The sequence below is a fragment of the Lampris incognitus genome, chromosome 11, assembly GCF_029633865.1.
Source record: "Lampris incognitus isolate fLamInc1 chromosome 11, fLamInc1.hap2, whole genome shotgun sequence".
NCBI classification, from domain to species: domain Eukaryota; kingdom Metazoa; phylum Chordata; class Actinopteri; order Lampriformes; family Lampridae; genus Lampris; species Lampris incognitus.
The window spans coordinates 21,030,445-21,052,083 of NC_079221.1; the positions used below are offsets into that span (position 1 = coordinate 21,030,445).

The 21,639-nt window shown below is 43.3% G+C and overlaps 1 protein-coding gene across 1 annotated transcript in view; it reads left to right on the forward strand.

Moving 5' to 3' along the window:
- The window catches only part of obsl1b (obscurin like cytoskeletal adaptor 1b), a 51,275-nt gene extending 32,494 nt beyond the window's left edge, over nt 1-18,781 (forward strand). Inside the window, exons 13-21 of the mRNA XM_056288868.1 lie at nt 293-562; nt 3,557-3,823; nt 4,902-5,168; nt 7,331-7,443; nt 7,951-8,104; nt 9,838-9,999; nt 10,626-10,730; nt 11,121-11,387; nt 18,504-18,781. Of these exons, the coding sequence (XP_056144843.1) occupies nt 293-562; nt 3,557-3,823; nt 4,902-5,168; nt 7,331-7,443; nt 7,951-8,104; nt 9,838-9,999; nt 10,626-10,730; nt 11,121-11,387; nt 18,504-18,781 (1,883 nt within the window). The remainder of the gene's footprint in view (nt 1-292; nt 563-3,556; nt 3,824-4,901; nt 5,169-7,330; nt 7,444-7,950; nt 8,105-9,837; nt 10,000-10,625; nt 10,731-11,120; nt 11,388-18,503) is intronic.
- Nucleotides 18,782-21,639: the final 2,858 nt, after the last annotated feature.

Sequence of the window (21,639 nt, forward strand, 5' to 3'; positions counted from 1 at the left end):
AAGAGCGAAGCTTTACCATCCGCCAACTACAGGATGAGGATGCTGGGGAATACTCCTGTGAAACCACAGATGATAAAACCTCAGCCACCATCAGAGTAGAAAGTAAGCGCCTTTCAAGTTTTCTGGAATAATGAGCAGGATCAGGCACCTGATCATGTCACAAGCATCTGTCACTACTGTGAACCTTGTCAAGGGAGATAAGTGCTATAGAGAAGAATCTTTGGATTTTGCCAAGTAAAATTTTTGCGTGACATGAATCCAACTCATTTAGACTTTTTTTTTCTTTCCACAGCCCCCCGTATTGTTGAGTTTATTGCGGAGCTTCATAATATCACAGTTCGTGAAGGAGAGGATGCAACGTTCAAGTGTGTGCTTTCACCTGTAGACACTCAGCTGGTGTGGTGCCTGAATGGCAAGCGAGTGGTTAACAATGAGCGGTTTGCCATTTCAAGCAATGGCTTATGCCACACGCTCTGTATCCACAACTGCCAGATTTCAGATAGTGCCAGGGTGACAGCAGATGCAGAGGGGTTACTTTCTAAAGCAAACCTCCAAGTTCAAGGTGAGTTTTGGTGTCATGCTTTACCACTATGGCACCTGTTATGGCATCTTATGTTCACCTTATTTTCACCTGTTGTGCCAGGTTTAAAAACTAGCAGTACCGGGGGTCCCATGGGTTGGAGTTGAGAACCACTGCTCTATGATGTATTTTTTATGATCGATAACGGCTCTCATTTCCTAAATATGTTGTCGTACACACTCCAAAAGACCCATTGGCACAAAGTGGCCATTTGGAGACTTCAAATGTGAATTTTGTCAATCTGCATATTCATATCCATAGTGAAAACAATCTAAAATGCTCATTGTTTGGTTCTATATAATGAAATCTGAAGAGGCAACTGGTAAGACTTATGGCAAAGTTCCACTGTGTCATAGGCTCAAGAAACAAAGCCAAATTAAGTTATTTTCATTTAAATAATGATTTCAGTTTTAGTTGAAGATATAATTGATCTTAGGCTGTCTTTTTAGATTCTGCAACGCTAGTCAATGATACTTGTATATGTAGGTTAAATATTACACTTTATCAACAAACTACACAGGGTTTACTTTCTGGAAAGACCATATATATATATATACACACCTGCCACCCAATGACTGCTGGAATAGGCTCCAGCATCCCCGCGACCCTGAGAGCAGGGTAAGCGGTTGAGATAATGGATATATATATATATATATATATACGTCAGTTTCATGCTATAAGCAATCATCAGCTGACAGCTGATGATGGCCATTTTAGTTTGGGCATATAATTTTTGGCTTTGGGCTTAGAACTCACAGGGCATCTTATTTTCCAGCACCATATTTTCATAACGTCTATGGCATTGCAAATTATTTGCTGCTCATTTCAAATATCGTAAGTTATTCAGTGTCAAAGTAAGGTTATAGCAGCTTTACGTACAGTTTACACAGACAACTGGAATCACAATAAACATGTGCTTTTACTTATGAGTAAACAGTAAATTGTGTAAATGTGTGTGTACACTTAGTGCCACATCAGCGTATATGTGATAAATAATGACCCCTTCAGACATGTTTAAATTGTTGAAGAGGCGCCTTTGACGGCTAGCGCTTAACGGCTTCTCCTGTTAGAATTCCTCTTGTAACTGACAGAGACAAGTGGCTTGTGGGTGGTGGTAGTGGTGGGTGAGTGGGGGTAGACCACTGCAGGAAGCAGGGCCAAGAGGTTACAGTGTGAATGTGCTCTATTTGAACTTGCAGTTTAACATTACTACAATTTGCAATTTTACAATTTCACTTACCAGACGCTTTTATCCTAAGCGACGTACATCTGAGAAGTAGTTGGCTTGTATAGCATTAGGAGTCTAAGCCACAGACTCTTACTGGAGACCCATCCCAACCGGTATTTGAACCCCTGATCTCTGCCGGGAAAGCCAGTGTTCTCACCTACAGAGCTATCCAGCTGCGTTACTGATTTACATTACTGATTTCATTTGATTTGAAATAAACTGGCATTTTGTCTGTCTGTCTTCCTCTTATAGCGGAGAAAATAGATATTGCTATACACCAACAAAGACTGTGTAATTCGAAGGCCAACTGTTATGTGTTGAGATTAGAACAATACAGGATCACTGTGTTAAGTTTGTCATTGGAAGTTGGCTTAGTATTGACTGCACATTTTCAACTGAGTAGCTTATGTTACATAATATTTACATAATTTCCTGATTGGATGCTCGCCATTGACATTATAAAATAGATGCGTTTGCACTGGTTCAACAGAGCTAAATTTAGCTTGTCTGAATCATGTTTTTAACTCACAGACAACCCAGAAAGCGCAACCTGACACATCAGAAACACTTAAAAACTTTTATCAACAGATTCATTAGTTTGAGCATGTTAAAGGTGTTGGAACACATCTTACTTGCAACTTTGTTGATGGAGTTTCTGTGAAATCCTACTATGAATGGAACCACATGGACAAATACCAAGTGACAGAATTTGAAGGACAAAATAATGGTGGGAGTGCAAAAAAAAAAAGAAAAAAAAAGTATATATAGTTTGACAGAATTTTCACCAACGAGGATTATAATGTTAACTAAAAAAGCACACAAATGTCATACAACAGCATATATTTTTAGATGCACTCTCAAACATATTTGTGAATGCATCTATGTGATCCTATGCAGAAGGTACAGCTAAACATGAGTCTGTTGTGTGTGAACACCCATACTACAGCTGTAGTAGGTACTTTATCGAACCTATTTTAAGTATGCTAGATCAAAATGCTTGTAGTATGCAAAAATTCTAGTATACTAAAAATGCCAGGATGTGTGCTATTTTCTCCGATAAATCTAAAGTGAATCAACTGGATTCTATTCTGGAAGAAAATTGCAACTTTGCATGGTTATCATGAAGATATAGGGTGAAGATATTGGGTTGCTCAAGTTGTAACTACTTGCCACCACATCCTCAGGGTGACTGAGGATAGTATATAGTATAATGCTGTATGCTAAATGTTTTGATAGGATAGTATATACTATACAGCATATATCAATGAAGGTTGAATCAGTTCATCTAGATACAACCTTTGTATTCAGATGAACTGATTCAACCTTCTTTGATTTTCTTACCTGGATTATTGAGCATGTATGAAGACATAAACAGGATATAGTATTCTTATAGTACCATAAAAACTATTAGTATGTTATACTTACTGTAGCAGATTGAGTATTAGGATACAGCCTAAATGTGTATATGTATTCACTGTGTGTGAGGCTCTGTATAAAGGTTGAAAACAATTCTCCTGTTGAACAGTAAATTATCTATCAATCTGTCTATCTAAATGTCAGTATGAGTGAGTGATTGAATGAGTGAGTGGGTGACTGAATGAGTGAGGGAGTGAGGGAGGGAGTGAGTGAGGGAGTGAGTGAGTTAAAACCCCAAATTCACAAAATGCTTTGCATCTAAAATCTGTAAAAGTAACCTATACAATGATAGTAGTCAGTGTTGTCCTTTGATTCTTTGTGTTCATATTCAGAACAACAGGTGCTGTTTACTAAAAACATGGTGCCCATTGTGGCCGAGGAGTTTGGTGAGGCAACTCTAGAGGTGGAAGTGAATCTGGATTCCGGGGAGGTTCAATGGATGAGGCAAGGGGTGTTGATCCACCCTGGAGCCAAATACACCCTGAAACATAAAGGCCAGAAACGCAGTCTCACCATCCACAAACTCACAATGTCCGACCGGGGCACCTACAGCTGCGAGACCCTCCATGACCGCATGCAAGCTCAGCTCACTGTGGAGCGTGAGTGCACACGTGTTCTCACTATGCACTGTTGTTGTTTGTTTACCGCCGTTGCCGATGACCCCCGCTTCTTGCGCACTCTTGTGTCGTTGTTGCTTTTGAAGGCAAACTCAATTAAACTGAGTAGGAGTAATTTGAGTGACCGCATTCTGGGGTGGCACTTGTTCTACTGGAACATGATGGGCACCGACAGGTGATCGCCTATAACCACCAAAGCCGACTTTAAGGAGGCGGATTCTGTGTTGCACAGGATCACTGGAAGTCTGATAATTTCATTAAGCATGTCAAAGGCGAATCGGATTGCTGCATGCTTGTTGAGTAATAGTTTAGTGCAACATTTACCTGGCTGTCAAGATGCCACTGTGTAAGGGCTGCTATTACATTACTATACGGGCAGCATTTCTTTAGCTGCCCCTTTCCTCCCTCAACAGTAGCCAGCTCTACACTATAAGAGTGTATTAGTACATTATAAGGGTGGTCTTCTGATTAAGACCTACTTGTGCCTGTTTTTCTTTTTGTTGCATGCCTCTCAGGTATCTTAGTTTGCCGAACTGCAGGCCCGTGGGTGAATTAGGGGCTGTCCTTTCAACACTAGTGTTGGTGGGAAGGGGAAAGTCTGGACTTCGGGCCACTGTTGGCACCTCTTGTGAATTTGGATCTCCTCTCATTGCATCTAAATTTACTCACTGGCCTTCAAAACTAAGGTTGTTGTCATCAGGTCTCTAAAATAAACAGTTCTTTTTTCCACAGGGAATGTGCATCTGTGTTGGAATAAGTGAAAAATGTTGGCAGTTTCATGGCAGGCTTTTGTGCAAAGCCCCTGTATTCAAATGACATGAATATCTCCTCACTCCACACACCGACTGTTGAATGATATGGGTGCACGCCATATCAGCTCAGTGTTAGAGAAATTACTATTACATTTGGGTTAGTTTTTTTAACATGCACGTTCAGGTATCATTGTGCTGGCAGTGAAATATCCTCACGGCACATGCTTGGCTTCAAAACCCCAAAATCCTGTTATGTTTGATAATTTTGCCAGCATCAACTCAAATGGTTTTTTGCATATTTTTCTCAGAGCGGAAAATCACAATCAAGAAGGGACTGACAGACATGAGAACCACAGAGAGGGAAACGGCATCGCTCGAAGTGGAATTGTCCCACTCCAATGTCAGAGGCGCCTGGATGAAAAACGGAATCAAACTAAAATCGACAAATCACTGGCGCATGAGTGCCAAAGGACGCATCCATAGCCTCACCATTTCTAACCTGTCGGTGGAGGATACTGGCACATTTACATTCTGTGTTGAGAATCAGAAGACATCTGCAAGGCTTATTGTGAAGGGTAGGAACTTGTGTAAAAGATTTCAGATGTTGCCTTAGTATCAAACTGAGGGACCATTATTGACCTTGCTACATTAATAATGTCGAATGTGATTATACAGCCCAGGACTTAGGTACTATATTGTCTTGGAGAAAATGTGAAGTCTGGTAAGATACTGTATGCTCGAGATAAAAGTAGAGTTTCTGTCCCAAATTTTGCTCTCAACAAAAAAACTTTTAAGCCCTCTAAAACTGTTTTAAAGGGTTGTGAAATATTCTTTGTAGTCTGTTTATTTAGACCGAACTTTATGGAATTTTTCATACAAATTTTAAAGTTTGTAGGGTGTCTGGGTAGCGTGGCGGCCATTGCCTACCAACACGGGGCTCGCTGGATTGCGTTCCCGTGTTACCTTTGGCTTGGTCGGGCGTCCCTACAGACACAATTGGCCGTGTCTGTGGGTGGGAAGCCAGATGTGGGTATGTGTCCTGGTCACCGCATTAGTGCCTCCTCTGGTCAGTTGGGGTGCCTGTTCGGGGGAGGGGGAACTGGGGGAATAGCGTGATCCTCCCATGCGCTATGTCCCCCTGGCGAAACTCCTCACTGTCGGGTGAAAAGAAGCGGCTGGTGACTCCACATGTGTCGGAAGAGACATGTGGTAGTCTGCAGCCCTCCTTGGATCGGCAGAGGGGGTGGAGCAGCGACCGGGACAGCATGGAAAAGTGGTAATTGGCCAGATACAATTGGGGAGAAAAAAATGCAAAAAAAAAAATTAAGTTTGTGTATGGCCATTTGCTTGCACAAGTGCTAAGAAGCAATATAGGCATCAAGCAAACTATTGCTTTCCAAAATATTTCACTGTTTGGTCTTTTTTATATTTTTCCTGCATTTCAACAAACCACATTATGTTCTTGCACATCCATAGCCCCACCTTACATGTTCAAATGTTTGGGCAGCCCTGCAATTGAAGTTAGTATACCATAACACTGCATCAATGCCATTGTTTTACCATACTACTTTTACATTGGCCCCAAACTAGTAGCTAAAGGTGCTTTCAAAGGTTAAATCCAATGCCAAACAACAGAGACATGACAGTGGAAGAGAGTGACTGCTCAACTACTGCAAATCTAATCCGTGCTCACATTACAAATACAAGACGGCCTAATGTGACCCCACAAAAAGTCGGTGCTTTGTTCAGCGCTCTCTGTCAGACACTAGTTCAACCTCACGTTGTAAAATAATCTGATCCGTGCCCAGTCATTTAGGAGGCCTCATCCCTTTTAGCCAGGGGATGAAACGCTATGGATGACAATTGGATGAAAATGTCATCACAAGAAATGGGTGCCCCCGTACCTTAAATATAGGCTACTGTCTGAGTGGCTCAGATGAGTGTTTTGTGAATTTAATTTTTGCTATTATTTGGTTAACTTGAGCTGAAAAACATTTGTATAGGATTACCAACCTTTCCATTTATATTCAATTTCCAGCGCCTCACATGAAGCAGAAAATATTCCATTTTTCTTTTCAACCTTTCTGTGAATCAAAATCTCATTTTGTTCTGAAAGTACTGCTATAAGAAGGGAATATTGGATAAAAAAAAAATTGGGTGTCCGGGTAGCATAGCGATCTACTCCATTACCTACCAACATGGGGCTCGTTGGTTTGAATCCCCGTATTACCTACAGCTTAGTCAGGCGTCTGTACAGACACAATTGGCCATGTCTGCGGGTGGGAAGCTGAATGTGGGTATGTGTCCTGGTCGCTGCACTAGCGCCTCCTCTGGTCGGTCGGGGCGACTGTTCGGGGTAGAGGGGGAACTGGGAGAAATAGCGTGATCCTCCCACGTGCTGCGTCCCCCTAGTGAAACTCCTCACTGTCAGGTGAAAAGAAGCGACTGGCGACGCCACATGTATCGGAGGAGGCATGTCTGCAGCCCTCCCTGTATTGGCAGAGGAGGTGGAGTAGTGGCAAGGGAGGCTCGGGAGAGTGGGGTAATTGGCTGGGTACAATTGGGGAGAAAAAGGGAGAAAAATCCCCAACCCCCCCCCCCCCCTCAAAAAAAAAAACAAAAAAAACAACAAAGCAATGAATCCCTCGGTTGGGAGTTATATGCATTTCATGTTGATAATGACATAACTTCATATCATAAATCATGTTATCTATGATATTTTTTTTCCTCTTGCCAGAGCCACCTGTGACAATTCTTAAAAAGCTGGAGGACAAGAAATTTCCAGAAGGAACCATTATATCTATCGAATGTGAGCTGTCAAGGCACAATCTGGATGTGAAATGGAAAAAGGCAAGTATTAACATACGGACAATTTAATCTGTGGGATCAAATTCAGGATTTATCGTTGTTCTGATCTCGTATAAGAAAATGCACGCACCATATAACTGAAAACAAATTCCACTGACTAAAACTATTAGTATGAAATCCCCTTTCCACTTCACACATTTACAGCTCCTTTAAATAGAACTGCCAAAACCTCCAAAACCTTTATCCCCACAAACACAAAGACTGCTTTAGAAAGGACTCCAATGATCTGGACTGCTCATAGCGTCTGAGAATGAGCCATTGATTCAATTTAGTCAAAACAAGACATGCAGTTGAAAGATAGATTTCAGCAATTTTTTTTCTGTCATCGCAATTCTTTTAACGGTCTGCATAACAAATTTTATACTGGAACAATAACAACAATAATTCCCTTTTGGTTACAATCAATTCACTTTTTCTTTTTTTTTAGGATAATTAGAGTAAGAATTAGTTGAAGCTGACTTGAAAATGTGTGGTCCTTTTCATCATCAGAACGGATTTGAGGTGAAGCCGTGCAAAGACCTACGCATTTATGCCATGGGAAGGAAACGCTTTCTCCAAATAACGAAATGTCATGTCAGCGATTCAGGCCTGTACACCTGTGATGCCGGAGTCGTCGCCACATCCTGCACCGTGGAGATCTATGGTAGGCTTACTCTTTGCAGTTCATGCGTTAAATTGCTAACTATTTTGAAATTACTCACACTGGAAAACTCCAAAGTTCATCTAAACTTGGACATTTAATCAATAATGCTGTTTTGTTTTGCCCTGCTTAATCTGTGCTAGATTTATGGTTCCTAGTTGTTTTAAATCAGTCTCATTAAGCAGAGTATGTTACAGGGGTCTGAGGTCCATCTTTTTAATTATCATATTCATTATCTGTTATTTGGTTAAAAAAAGTGCTAAAACTGAATGCACTAAAAAACTGACCACTAACATGCACTAACTATTTCTATGGACATGTGTAATTGTATATTGTTATCTGGGTCCTTTTCCAGTGCTAGAGGGATGTAGCTTTACCATGGGCTGCTAGCCCTGTGTATTTATAGCACAAGACTGCCATCTGTCAGTGCCCTATGAAAATATTTTACCCTAGAGTTATGCCACTATAGCCTGTGATGAAATGTCTCCAAATACTCCCTTTATATAGGTTTAGGCTCAGGTTTCTTTTATTGTCATCTAGCCTAGCCAGAGGAATGCACATCAAATTGTTTTTCAGTACAAAACTGCTCTAATATTTATGACATATAACACTCTGTGGTGCAACAGTAAATACCTGCACAGATGCACAATTGAAAATGTGACAGTTTGGGGGTGTCCGGGTGGTGTGGCGATCTATTCCATTGCCTACCAACACGGGGATCGCCGGTTCGAATCCCTGTGTTACCTCTGGCTTGGTCGGGTGTCCCTACAGATACAATTGACCGTTTCTGTGGGTGGGAAGCCGGATGTGGGTATGTATCCTGGTCGCTGCACTAGCGCCTTCTCTAATCGGTTGGGGTGCCTGTTTGGGGGGGGATAGTGTGATCCACCCAAGCACTACATCCCCCTGGTGAAACTCCTTACTGTCAGGTGAAAAGAAGCAGCTGGCGACTCCACATGTATCCGAGGAGGCATGTGGTAGTCTGCAGTCCTCCCCGGATTGGCAGAGGGGGTGGAGCAGCGACCGGGATGGCTTGGAAGAGTGGGGTAATTGGCCAAATCCAATTGGGGAGAAAAAAAAAGAAAGTGTGACAGTCTCATGAGCATGCACATATAAAGTTAAAAGCTCGATTCCATTTGTGGAATAGAGGAGAAGTACTAACATGAAGCAGAAAGGCCATGTGGCACAGCCTGTGGCACAGCCTGTGGCAAAGTCCTACTACTGTCTGCCTGGAAAAAAAGCATGCTTTGGCAGAAGTTTTGTCCCCTCTGCCAAAGCAGCTTTGAATAAAGTACTCCAGTGATAGTCCTTGGCCATGCAATGTTCCCACTGTCCCGTTGAATGTTATGCACGTTTGTATGTAATATGTGTTACTACCTGTGTAACTGTGGTAACTATTTGGAGGGATATACGACGTCCATATAAATATGTATGAAGCTGAAAATGTGTACATGAATTAACTTGTATTTTACGTTGGAGGTGAACTTGTATTTTGATCCACAGGCTGTGGCAAAAAAAATGTCGGTCCTCATCTAGGACCATAAAGAATCATCTACTTTGTCCCAGTCACATGTCAATATGTGCACAGAGTTTGTAATGTGGCCTTTTGTTTTGTCCTTACCAGAGGAGAGAGGACTCTTATTTGGGAGAAAAAACAAAAACTTGATGTGCTTTTTGTGACCCATTATCTTTTCATTTTAAATGTTGAACGTCTCTTATGCCAACACTCTGGGCAGAGCGTGAGCTGCTGATGGTTCAGGGTCTGGAGGACCTGGACATTCATGAGGATCAGAATGCTGTGTTTGTCTGTGAGATCTCAGTGGATGACGTACCAGGGGAATGGTACAAAAATGGAGAGAGGATACAACCCACCAGCACCATCAAAATCCGACAGGAAGGTCAGCCAAAGAGTCCCTCAAATGTTGCAAATGTGCTTTTACTTACTACATGTAAAAATACTGCACACTATAAAAGGAGTGTTCTGGTACAACATAATTACATGTAGTTACAGGTCATCAGCAAATCAAACATTGTGGTCAGGACTTGGAAAAACATTTCCTTTTCAGGCAATGTGTGATCGGTCAATGATACTGCCTCTCTAGGGCTCTGTATATTAGTTCACAATTCACTTTACATACATATCAGTGTAATTTATAGCACATGGGCTTCTCTTGCTAGTCAGACAAATACACATATAGGGGTTATTTGTGGAGTACCTTGTTCAGATACTCTTCAGGTCTATTTGGATGACATTCTGGACATTCTGCTTAAAATGAATAGAGTTGGAGGTCGCTTATGTCCCATCATTTTATAATATAGATGTAAATTTAGTACAATACTTACCAAAAAGAGACAATTAAATTCAGATCCTGTGAGACTGTCCTCAGATACAATCTGTTGTCAGTTGTTTTGTACATACTTGCACAGAAATGGAAGTAAAATGTACGGGTAGAAATCTCAACTGATATCTGGAATTATTTTTTTTTCAGTTATTTATTATCAACTGTTATCATTTATAATTCAGAGACCAAACACTTTCTTCTCATGTGCAATGCACGAAAAGAGGACTCTGGAGAGATCAAGTTTGTTGCCAGACACATCGAATCTATAGCCAACCTGGAAGTTAAAGGTATCATATATTTTTAATCCATTTTGATGTAATCTATTAAGTCATTTCTCACTCACGTTTCTGTTTTATTTCATAAACACTTCACCATCAGCTTAATTAATTTGTCCCAAACTGTGCAGTGGATTTTGCGGCATGACAATACAAAGTACAGACAACCAAAAGATACGTTAAAGTTAAAAACTCTAAAATACTAAATGCATTAAATGTATCATACTATGTTCTTTATAGATTTATTTTGCATTTAGGATGACATTTTTTGCTTTTAAAAAAAGAGCATTTTGCATGTTGGAGGAAAAAAAAGCAAAATAGAATTGTGATTTAGGCACAACTGCTTTCTGTCACCTGGCAGTTTAGAAGAATGCAATATAAATTGGAGTCTGTCCTTGTCAGAGCTTCCCGTCAACATTGTGAAACCCCTGGAGGACAAGACTGCCCTGGAGAAAAGCCGTGTGATCCTAGACTGCACGTTGTCCAACCCTAGGTCCAGCATCCGCTGGTACAAGGGCAGCAACGTCATCCTGCCATCAGAGCACTTTGAAATCTGCAGTGAAGGCTGCTACCGCAAGCTGATCATCCAGCAGGTGACTCTTGATGATGAGGGTGTGTACAGTGTGCAGGTCGGAGACTACACCTGCTCGGCAAACCTGACAGTAGAGGGTAAGACATTGTCTGAAAAATATGGATTTTACGGTGCCGGGTACAGAGCCCAGGAGTCGCCTGAGCAAGAAATAAAAAAAAACTGTGATAATTCAGATGCACATTTTATGAATTATGTCCATGATTCAAAATATGCTCTCCAAATATAAACTCATGCCCACATCATTTTTAATTTGTGATATTTTTGTTTTACTTCAGTACCTGTCCCTGATGTGCACTTGTTATTCCAGATCACATAGCAACGGTTTACCTGTTACTCAGGCAAGAGTCATTTACATTGACTTACTCATTATTCGAGAGAGAGTTCATGTCATTCAGGTGCATGTGCTGCGATTAATCCAACTGCTTCTTGAGACTGACTAAGTCCCTTAGATGAGTGATGAGACATTTCTCCCACCAAAGTTTGTGTCCAGATGAACTGATTCAACTTTATGGGGTTGCTTCTTCTTCTAGTTTTACAAAATTGTGGACATGCTTTCAAAGAGCCCAGTGTGCACATAAAGTAGCAGTCGTGTGCACAATATAACAACAGTGCAGAGCCCTATAAGAGTCACACAAAATCATATGAAAATGATATCTTGTGAGCACAAAATAGTAAAATCATGTGCACAATATGCTCAAAACATGGTAATTGCACGAATAGTATTTTGTATCCCGGATTTATTAAAATTTGCTCTCAACATGGGTAAAGAAAAGTCATTGGACCAACTGCAGGCTCTGAATAATTGTGTTATTTACAACACTCTTTTTTCCCTCCGAGGTTATCAAACAGCCGTTTTCACAAACAAAGCCTGAAAGATCGAATATGAATTCTGGAAATCCATCCTCAGGAAACAAAAGATGACTTTGCGTCACAGGCTCTGAAGAGATAATAAAGCCTAAAGATGAGCTCAACCTTTGTATTCAGTTATTTCACCCTTATCAAACTAAAGACTGAAATATCTTAAGAGCAAACAAAATATAATGTCTGGTGTGAAGTTGAGCTTCTTTTTCAACTGAGTCTAACTTAAATGGAAGTAGTTAAAGATCTGACATAGCAGTTATCTATGACAGTGTGCTAAAGAGGCACACAACAAGATGAAAGCCAGTAATGACTTAAGTTTATACTCAAAAGATATGCCATAGTAAATTACAAAATAAAGAGTATGTTGCTTAAAAAGAAATGTATGCACCATAACACAATAGCAAAACATCCGTTTGAGGCTCCTTCATACAGTGAGTAGAGATACTCAGAAGTTATCTCATAGCTCTATCTGCTGGCATAACCGTGTTAATACACTCACAACTATGATATAATAATAGTCAACTCAAGTAAAGTTTATTTGTATAGCCAAAAATCACAAGGTAGTCTCGAAGGGCTTGACAATCAGTACAATATACGACAGTATACGACATATGACACTCTATATCCTTGGACCCTAGACCCGAATGAGGAAAAAAAAAAAAAAAACAACCTTATCAGGAAAAAAAATATGGAAGAGCAACAGAGGAGGGCTCCCTCTTCCTGGATGAACAGACATGCAATAGGTGTCAAATGCACAAAATACTCAAAAATAACAAAATTATAATGTAACATCATAGATTACACAGAGCGTAATAGATTACACAGAGGGATTCATCATAGATTACACAGAGCAAGGTAATGTAGAATACATAGTTACAGCAGCTCCACAACAGCTTCAGTGCTCCTTGTATCATGGCTACTGGGTCCGTACCACTCAGTTTTCCCTGTCTCCCAGTGTTCCTGCTTAGCGTTGGCATGGCACTCCTTCCTGTACCCCCCCCCACCCCCCACATCCACACCTGTCTTCCATCAAGCTCATCAACCCCTGCAGCATATCTATCCTGGCTCTTCACCCACTCATTCCCAGATCATTGCCTCAGCTACAGTTAGTAGTGAAACACTTCAGGCCGCTCTAATTATTAGAGATTATTCCTTTTGCTTTGATTACCTGTTTTTCTCATGTTATCCTGTGCTAATCGCAGTCTCCTCCCCTGTGCCCAGGATCATCTCTCACCTGCTTATTTGCCTGCCTTCGCCAGCCATCTCCTCTCTTATTTTCCACCATTCCCTGCTTCCTTTTGTTAATAAATCCATCTCATTCATTTACCTTCAAGTCTGTGTCTGCACTTGGGTCCACTCTGCAAATCACAACAGAATGATCTGGCCACTGTGGAACCAGCAGGTTCAGATGACCTCCACCAAGCGACAGAAGAGCTCCACAAAGCCCTGGCCTCACAGGGAACCCTCATGAGGTGGACATGTTAAGGAGCCTTTCCGCCAGCTGATTCCAGATTGAGAGCCAGCTCCCCTTGGCCCTCTCTCAACCACCCCAGGCTACCTCCGGCATCCCCTACCCCCTCGCCCCCAACCATCCACTTCCCCGAATTACCTGCCCAGAGAGCCACACATTCCAGCACCAGAACGTTATGACAGATCTGGAGATGTAAAGGTCCTTTTCAACCCAGTGCTCCCTTGTTTTTGAGCAAAAGCTGCAAACATACGCCACAAATAGGTCCAAGATCAGTTTTATGATGGGGTTGCTTATGGAGAAAGCTAGATCTTGAGGTTCAGCAGTCTTAGAAAGTACATCTTCTGTAAACTGTTCATATGCTGACTTTGTTTCAGAAATGAGGACGGTTTTTGACCAAGTCTGGGGCAGAGATGCAAGCAAACATTTCTTGTTACTTCATCAGGCCCCCCCATAGTTTAGCAGAGTCCGGTTGGAATGATTAATCACTCCAGGGATTTTTCCTTAATGGACCTAGCAACTCACCAGGGATGAGTCTGCCAGCCTAGACAAGTTCATTTCCCTGTCAATTAAATTAGACAATGGTGTGCGGGAACGCTGCCATTAGCAAGCCAGCCATCAGCCATCTTCATTCTCTCCTCGCTCCATCACTCCAGTTCATGTGAGAGTGAGCCCTGATCTCGCTCCAGCTCCCCATGTAGCACTCAGCTCCCCCACTCCAGTCTCCCCAGAAGAGGAGCCTATTCAGTTGGGTCATACCTGTCTATCCTGCTGAATGTCTCTGGAGAATAAAAGCTAGAGTCTGCATCTACTGTGGCCAGGCCAGCCATTTTCTAGCTTCCTGCCCCCTTCAGCCAAAAGAGGGGGCTCATGAGTAACAGCCAAGGTCCTAGTGAGTCATTCCACCCTGTCCTCTCTTCCCTGGTCACAGTTGGAAGTAGAGGCTACACTTTTTTCTAATTGCTGATCTCTCCCGTTGCTTGCTTTAGTAGACTCTGGGGCTGATGAAAACTTTGACTCTAACTTAGTACACCAAGCCCAGATTGTGGTCGAACAGCTTCCTGTTCCCCTGGATACCAATGCCTTAAATGGGAGACTGCTTGCCCGTGTAACCCATTGCACCAAGCCGGTGCACCTCCTGCTCTTGGTAACCATTGAAACCATTCAATTTCATGTAATCCCCTCCTCTTGTGCCCCTATAGTTCTTGGCCAGCTCTGGTTGAGGAAACACAATCCCCATATTGACTGGTCTGCTAGCAAAGTGGTGAGTTGGAGTCCTTTCTGTCATTCCTCCTGGCTGGGGTCTGCCCTTGCCCCAGCCAAAGCTGTGATCTCCTCGCTAACACCTGACCTCCCTGATCTGTCATCCATCCTTTTCGTGTACCATTACCTTGGAGAAGTGTTCAGTAAACAGCGTGCCTTGTCTCTGCCACCTCATTGCCCTTATGACTGCGCCATCAACCTCTTTCTGAGGACTCCTCTGCTTTCCAGTCGTCTATACAACCTGTCCCATCCGGAAAGAGAAACCATGGAGGAGTACTTTCGTGACTCCTTAGCTGCTGGCATCATCAGACCATCTTCTTTTCCTGTTGGTGCTGTTTTTTTCTTTGTCTCAAAGAAAGACAAGAACCTGCATCCATGCATTGATTATAGTGGGCTTAATAACACAACTATCAAAACAAGTATCCCTTACCTCTGATCAGTTCAGCCTTCAAGCCCCTTCAAGGGGTTACCCTCTTTATTAAACTGGACCTCAGAAATGCTTACCATCTGGTCAGGAGTAGAGGAGATGAATGGAAGAGAGGAGATGAATGGAAGATGGCTTTCAACACCCTCGTTGGCCACGTTGAATACCGGGTAATGTCCTTTGGACTCACCAACACCCTCCACCATCTTCCAGGTCCTAGTAAACGATGTTCTCCGACCTTCTGAATCACTCCATGTTTGTTTATCTCGACGACATCCTCATTTTTTCCCATAACTTGGAGGAGCACACCCAGCATGTCAAGCAGGTGCTGCAAAGACTTTTAGACAATATAGGCAGAGAAATGTGAATTTCATGTCACCTCAGTAGCCTTCCAGGGCTACATTCTTGAGTGTGGGCAAGTTAAGACAGACCCAGAAAATATCTTGGCAGTGGCAGAGTGGCCAAACCTTCATCCCTCCAACAGTTCCAACTGTTCTTTAGGTTTTCTAACTTTTACAGGAGATTCATCCGAGACTACAGTCCCGTTGCCACTCCTCTCACAAAGCTTAACTCCTCTGGATTCCCCTTTTCCTGGACCCCTGAAGCAGACGCAGCCTTCTTGGAGCTCAAGAGTTGCTTCACATCAGCAGCAGTCCTCATCCAGCCGGACCCCTCCAGGCAGTTCATTGTAGAGGTGGATGCCTCAGACACTGGGGTCGGTGCCATTCTCTCCCAGCGAGCGATGTCAGATCAAAAGCTCCACCCTTGTGCATTTTTTTTCCACTGGCTGTTCCCCACTGAGCGCAATTATGATGTGGGAAATGGTGAGCTGCTCACAGTGAAACTTGCATTGGAGGAATGGAGATACTGGCTGGAGAGGGCTGAACATCCTTTTGTCGTCTGGACCGACCATAAAAACCTGTCCTACACCCAAGCCGCCAAATGCCTAAACTCCTGTCACGCCCGCTGTTCTTTGGACAATTCAAATTCATCCTCACCTACTGCCCAGTCTCCAGAAACCTCAAACTTGATGCTCTCTCCAGCCAATATGTCCCCGATGAGGCTCCTACCAACCCTGACACCATCCTTCCCTCATCATGTGTGGTGGCCACGATTACTTGGGAGATAGAGTCCCTTGTAAAACAGGATTAGCAAACCCAACCAGACCCAGGCACCAGCCCCCCTCATTGTCTTTTTGTAGTCGAGTTGGTCCATTCCCAGGTCCTCTAGTGGGGGCACACATCTCGGTTTGCCTGTCAGCTGGGGATCAACCGTACCCTATCCCTCCTTAAGCGGCACTTTTGGTGGCCTACAATGACTACAGACACTCGTGCCTTTGTGTCCACTTGCACCATGTGCGCCCGGGGAAAAGCCACCCACCTGCTGGCCTGCTCCGTCTTCTACCCATTCCAGGTCGGCCATGGTCTAATAATGCCGTAGACTTTATTCCTGGACTGCCACCTTCCCAAGGGAACTCTGCAATACTTACCATCTGCTGCTGCTGCAATACTTACCATGTGCACTTCACATCTCTGCCCAAACTTCCTACTGCTTCGGAGACTGTGGACCTCCTTGAACGCCATGTGTTCCACCTTTATGGCACCCCTTCAGACATCATTTCTGACAGAGGCCCCCAATTAATCTCCCAGATCTGGAAGGCCTTCTGTCAGGCCCTCGGAACCTCAGTGAGCCTGACCTCCAGGTATCACCCCCAGACCAACGGGCAGAGGGAACGGGCCAATAAAGTCCTTGAGGCAGAGCTCCATTGTGTTACCACCCAGAATCCCTCCTCCTGGAGCACCCACCTACCCTGGATTGAGTACGCACACAATTCTTTATCTCACACTGCCACAGGGATGTCACTGTTTGAAGGCTCCTTGGGTTACTTACCACCTCTGTTCCCAGCCCAGGAAGAGGAAATCCCGGTCCCCTCGGTCCTCCAAACCTTAGGTTTGGAGGGATGCCCGCTCCGCTCAGTGAACCGCAACCGGCGCTTTGCCGATCATCACTGGATCCTGGCTACCAGCCAGGCCAGACGGTCTGGCTTTGTTCTAAAGACATCCCTAACTTCCTTCGGGAGAACCCTGACAAGCCTGGCAGGTCTCCTGGTGGCACCCGTTTGAGGGGGGGGGTGGTCACAGCTACTGGGTTCGTGCCACCCAGTTTTCCCTATGTCTCCCTGTATTTCTGCTTGGCGTGAGCATGGCCCTCCTTGCCTGCCCCCCCACCCCCACCTGTCTTCCATCAAGTTCATCAACCCCTGCAGTATATCTACCCCGGCTCTTCACTAACTCATCGCTCATTGCCAGCTCATTGTGTCAGCTACAGTTGGTAGTGAAAGGCTTCAGGCCTCTGTAATATTTAGGGATTTTTCCTCATGCTTTGATTACCCTTTTTTTTTTCTCATGTAATCCTGTGCTAGACGCTGTCTCCTTTTCTATGCCCAGGATCATCTCTCCCCTGCTTATCTGCCTGCCTGCCTGCCTGCCTTCGCCAGCCATCTCCCCTCTTATTTTGCCACCATTCCCCGCTTCCTTTTGTCAATAAATCTATCTCATTCAATTATCTTCAACTCCTTGTGCTTGAGTCCACAAGTATCTGAATTCTACTGGAGGGATGGAATACCATTCTTCCAGAAGATATTCCCTCATTTGGTGTTTTGATGATAGTATTGGAGAGCACTGTAGGTCCAAAATCTCCTATAGGTGTTCAACTGGGTTGTGATCTGGTGACTGCGAAGGCCATAGCATATGATTTACATCATTTTCATACTCAGCAAACTATTCAGTGACCCCTCGTGGCCTGTTGATGGGGGCATTGTCATCCATGAAGAGACCACTCCCATCGGGATGGCAATGTTTCATCGTAGGATAAAGATGATCATTCAGAATAACGTTGTATTGATTTGCAGTGACCCTTCCCTCTAAGGGGAAAAGTGGACTCAAACCATGCCAGAACCCCCCCCCACACACACACACACACACACATGCACACACACAGCATAACAGGGCCCCCAGACCCCTTCACTGTAGGGGTCAAGCATATAGTTTTTCATTCGAAACATTACACAAAACCATTGTCACATATAGTCTAACACACATCTGAACAGTGCACATTGTCACTATTGGCCACATAGTCATAGTTTTGTTTTGTTTGTTTTTTTTCCCCCAAATCCAGCCCAGTCTCTGTTGATGGTAAAAGAGCTAGAGGATGTGGAGGTGTTAACCTCTGAGGAGGCCTGCTTTGAGTGTGAGGTGTCGGCGCCTGTCCTCAAAGCACCGGTATGGAGTCTGAATGGGGAGCCCTTACAGCCGAGCCCAAAGGTGCGCCTGGAGAAGATGGGCGTGGTCCACAGACTAACTCTCAGACAGACCTCCATAGCCATGAACGGTTCGGTTGAGTTCTCATTAGGAAAAGCAAAGAGCAGTGCCCAGCTTCGTGTCCTGAGTAAGTGAAACCATTATGTCATCTTAATCTGCATAATTTTCTTCCTCTTTATTATTCGTATTATTATGAACTGGTTGGTCCTTTGAAGAGGTATTTGCTCAAAGTTGTGTGTTTGTCTTCATTGTGAATGTCATTCTCAAATTTTTCCAATCGGTATCTATTCAATTAATTCATTAAAGGCTGTTGACATGTTGTGACCTGGCACAATGATGAGTAAATAGTCAACATTCTTTATGTAAGGGATGATCCACCAAAAGGTGGCTTGCCCTCTCATTGTGTGTTAAAGTCCTTGTCGTGGAATATCCCTCACATAATGCACATATGAGCGACACAATGATAGTGTACTTGACTTACTGTTCATTTACTTATAAAAGTGTCATAATCATTTAATGATCAGATCGGATGAGTTGTTGATATCGTAATAAGGGAAACTGGATTGTTGCACCAGCAGCATGTGGACAAGTACAGAAGTGGGAAGTAATGAAGGGGCTAATGCAATTAAAAAGTTATTACATGTATTCAGCTTTCAACCTTATTACATTACACTACATACATCTGATCTGTTACATAGCCTGGGAACCAGACGAATCTGCTAGCTCATGTTTTACATTTGCTCTGTCATATTAGCATTTGCAAATCCATCTGGTTTTCAGGCTATCTGTTACAGCAATAATATGAAACAATATAATCTTCATAAATTGAGGTGAAAGATAAAATAAGAGAAATTAGAGATAAAAATGACAAAAAGCAAAGAGTAAAAGGAAAAACGGCACATTTAAAGTTTACAGGTCAACCCCCCCACTAGCCTAACTTTCCTTATTATATGTAACGATGTGCAAACATGCTGGTAACTCTACAAGCTTAAGAGTGTACCTATGCATATGTGAATACAAATATGTTTATTATGAATACGCCATTGTGGCGGCACAGTAGCCCGGTGGTTAGCACAAGACCTCACAGCAAGAAGGTCCTGTGTTTGAACTCCAGGCCGTCCCAGGTCCTTTCTGTGTGAAGTTTGCATGTTCTCCCCGTGTCTGCGTGGGTTTCCTCCAGGTGCTCCGGTTTCCTCCCACCATCAAAAAGACATGCATGTTAGGGTTAATACTCCTGTCTGTGCCCCTGACCAAGACAATGGAAAGAAGAACTGGAGTTGGTCCCTGGGCGCTGCAGCTGCCCACTGCTCCTATACAATAGGATGGGTTAAATGCAGAAAACAAATGTCATTGTAACCTGTACAATGACAAAATAAAATGGTAAACATTAAACCCCCTCAATTAGAGGGCTTGTGACAGCATAATCATTGAAAAATAAACTATGAACTTTCAAACCGTACATGACTGTAATAAATGGTTTATAGTACCTTAACATACACTTTAAAACAAAGAGTGTTTATTATGTAATTTCAGGATATATGTAAGTCATATAAATTGCCACAGAATGACATAAAATTGGGCAGATTTGCTCAAGTGAGGGAATCTATGAGTTAAAGAAAAATAAAGAAAAATAATTCTGGATTTTCAATTTCTTAATTCCCTTGGAAAACACCACTGTCAGGGGCATGTTGACCAGATAAGACCTCAGGATCCTCTCTGCCGCCCCAAATATTAAAAAGTGACCACCAGATGGCGATAAAACCATAGTCTTAGTTTTACTGTAAGGCGAAGAATAGTCACGAGCATATATATATATATATATACATACATACATACATACACTCACCGGCCACTTTATTAGGCACACCTGTCCAACTGCTCGTTAACGCAAATTTCTAATCAGCCAATCACATGGCAGCAACTCAATGCATTTAGGCATGTAGACATGGTCAAGACGAGCTGCTGCAGTTCAAACCGAGCATCAGAATGGGGAAGAAAGGTGAATTAAGTGACTTTGAACGTGGCATGGTTGTTGGTGCCAGATGGGCTGGTCTGAGTATTTCAGAAACTGCTGATCTACTGGGATTTTCACGCACAACCATCTCTAGGGTTTACAGAGAATGGCCCGAAAAAGAGAAAATATCCAGAGCGGCAGTTCTGTGGGCGAAAATGCCTTGTTGATGCCAGAGGTCAGAGGAGAATGGCCAGACTGGTTCGAGCTGATAGAAAGGCAACAGTAACTCAAATAACCACTCATTACAACCGAGGTATGCAGAAGAGCATCTCTGAACGCACAACACGTCGAACCTTGAGGCAGATGGGCTACAGCAGCAGAAGACCACACCGGGTGCCACTCCTGTCAGCTAAGAACAGGAAACTGAGGCTACAATTCGCACAGGCTCACCAAAATTGGACAATAGAAGATTGGAAAAACGTTGCCTGGTCTGATGAGTCTCGATTTCTGCTGCGACAGTCGGATGGTAGGGTCAGAATTTGGCGTCAACAACATGAAAGCATGGATCCATCCTGCCTTGTATCAACGGTTCAGGCTGGTGGTGGTGGTGTAATGGTGTGGGGGATATTTTCTTGGCACACTTTGGGCCCCTTAGTGCCAATTGAGCATCGTGTCAACGCCACAGCCTACCTGAGTATTGTTGCTGACCATGTCCATCCCTTTATGACCACAGTGTTCCCATCTTCTGATGGCTACTTCCAGCAGGATAACGCGCCATGTCATAAAGCTCGAATCATCTCAGACTGGTTTCTTGAACATGACAATGAGTTCACTGTACTCAAATGGCCTCCACAGTCACCAGATCTCAATCCAATAGAGCACCTTTGGGATGTGGTAGACCGGGAGATTCGCATCATGGATGTGCAGCCGACAAATCTGCAGCAACTGCGTGATGCTATCATGTCAATATGGACCAAACTCTCTGAGGAATGTTTCCAGTACCTTGTTGAATCTATGCCACGAAGGATTAAGGCAGTTC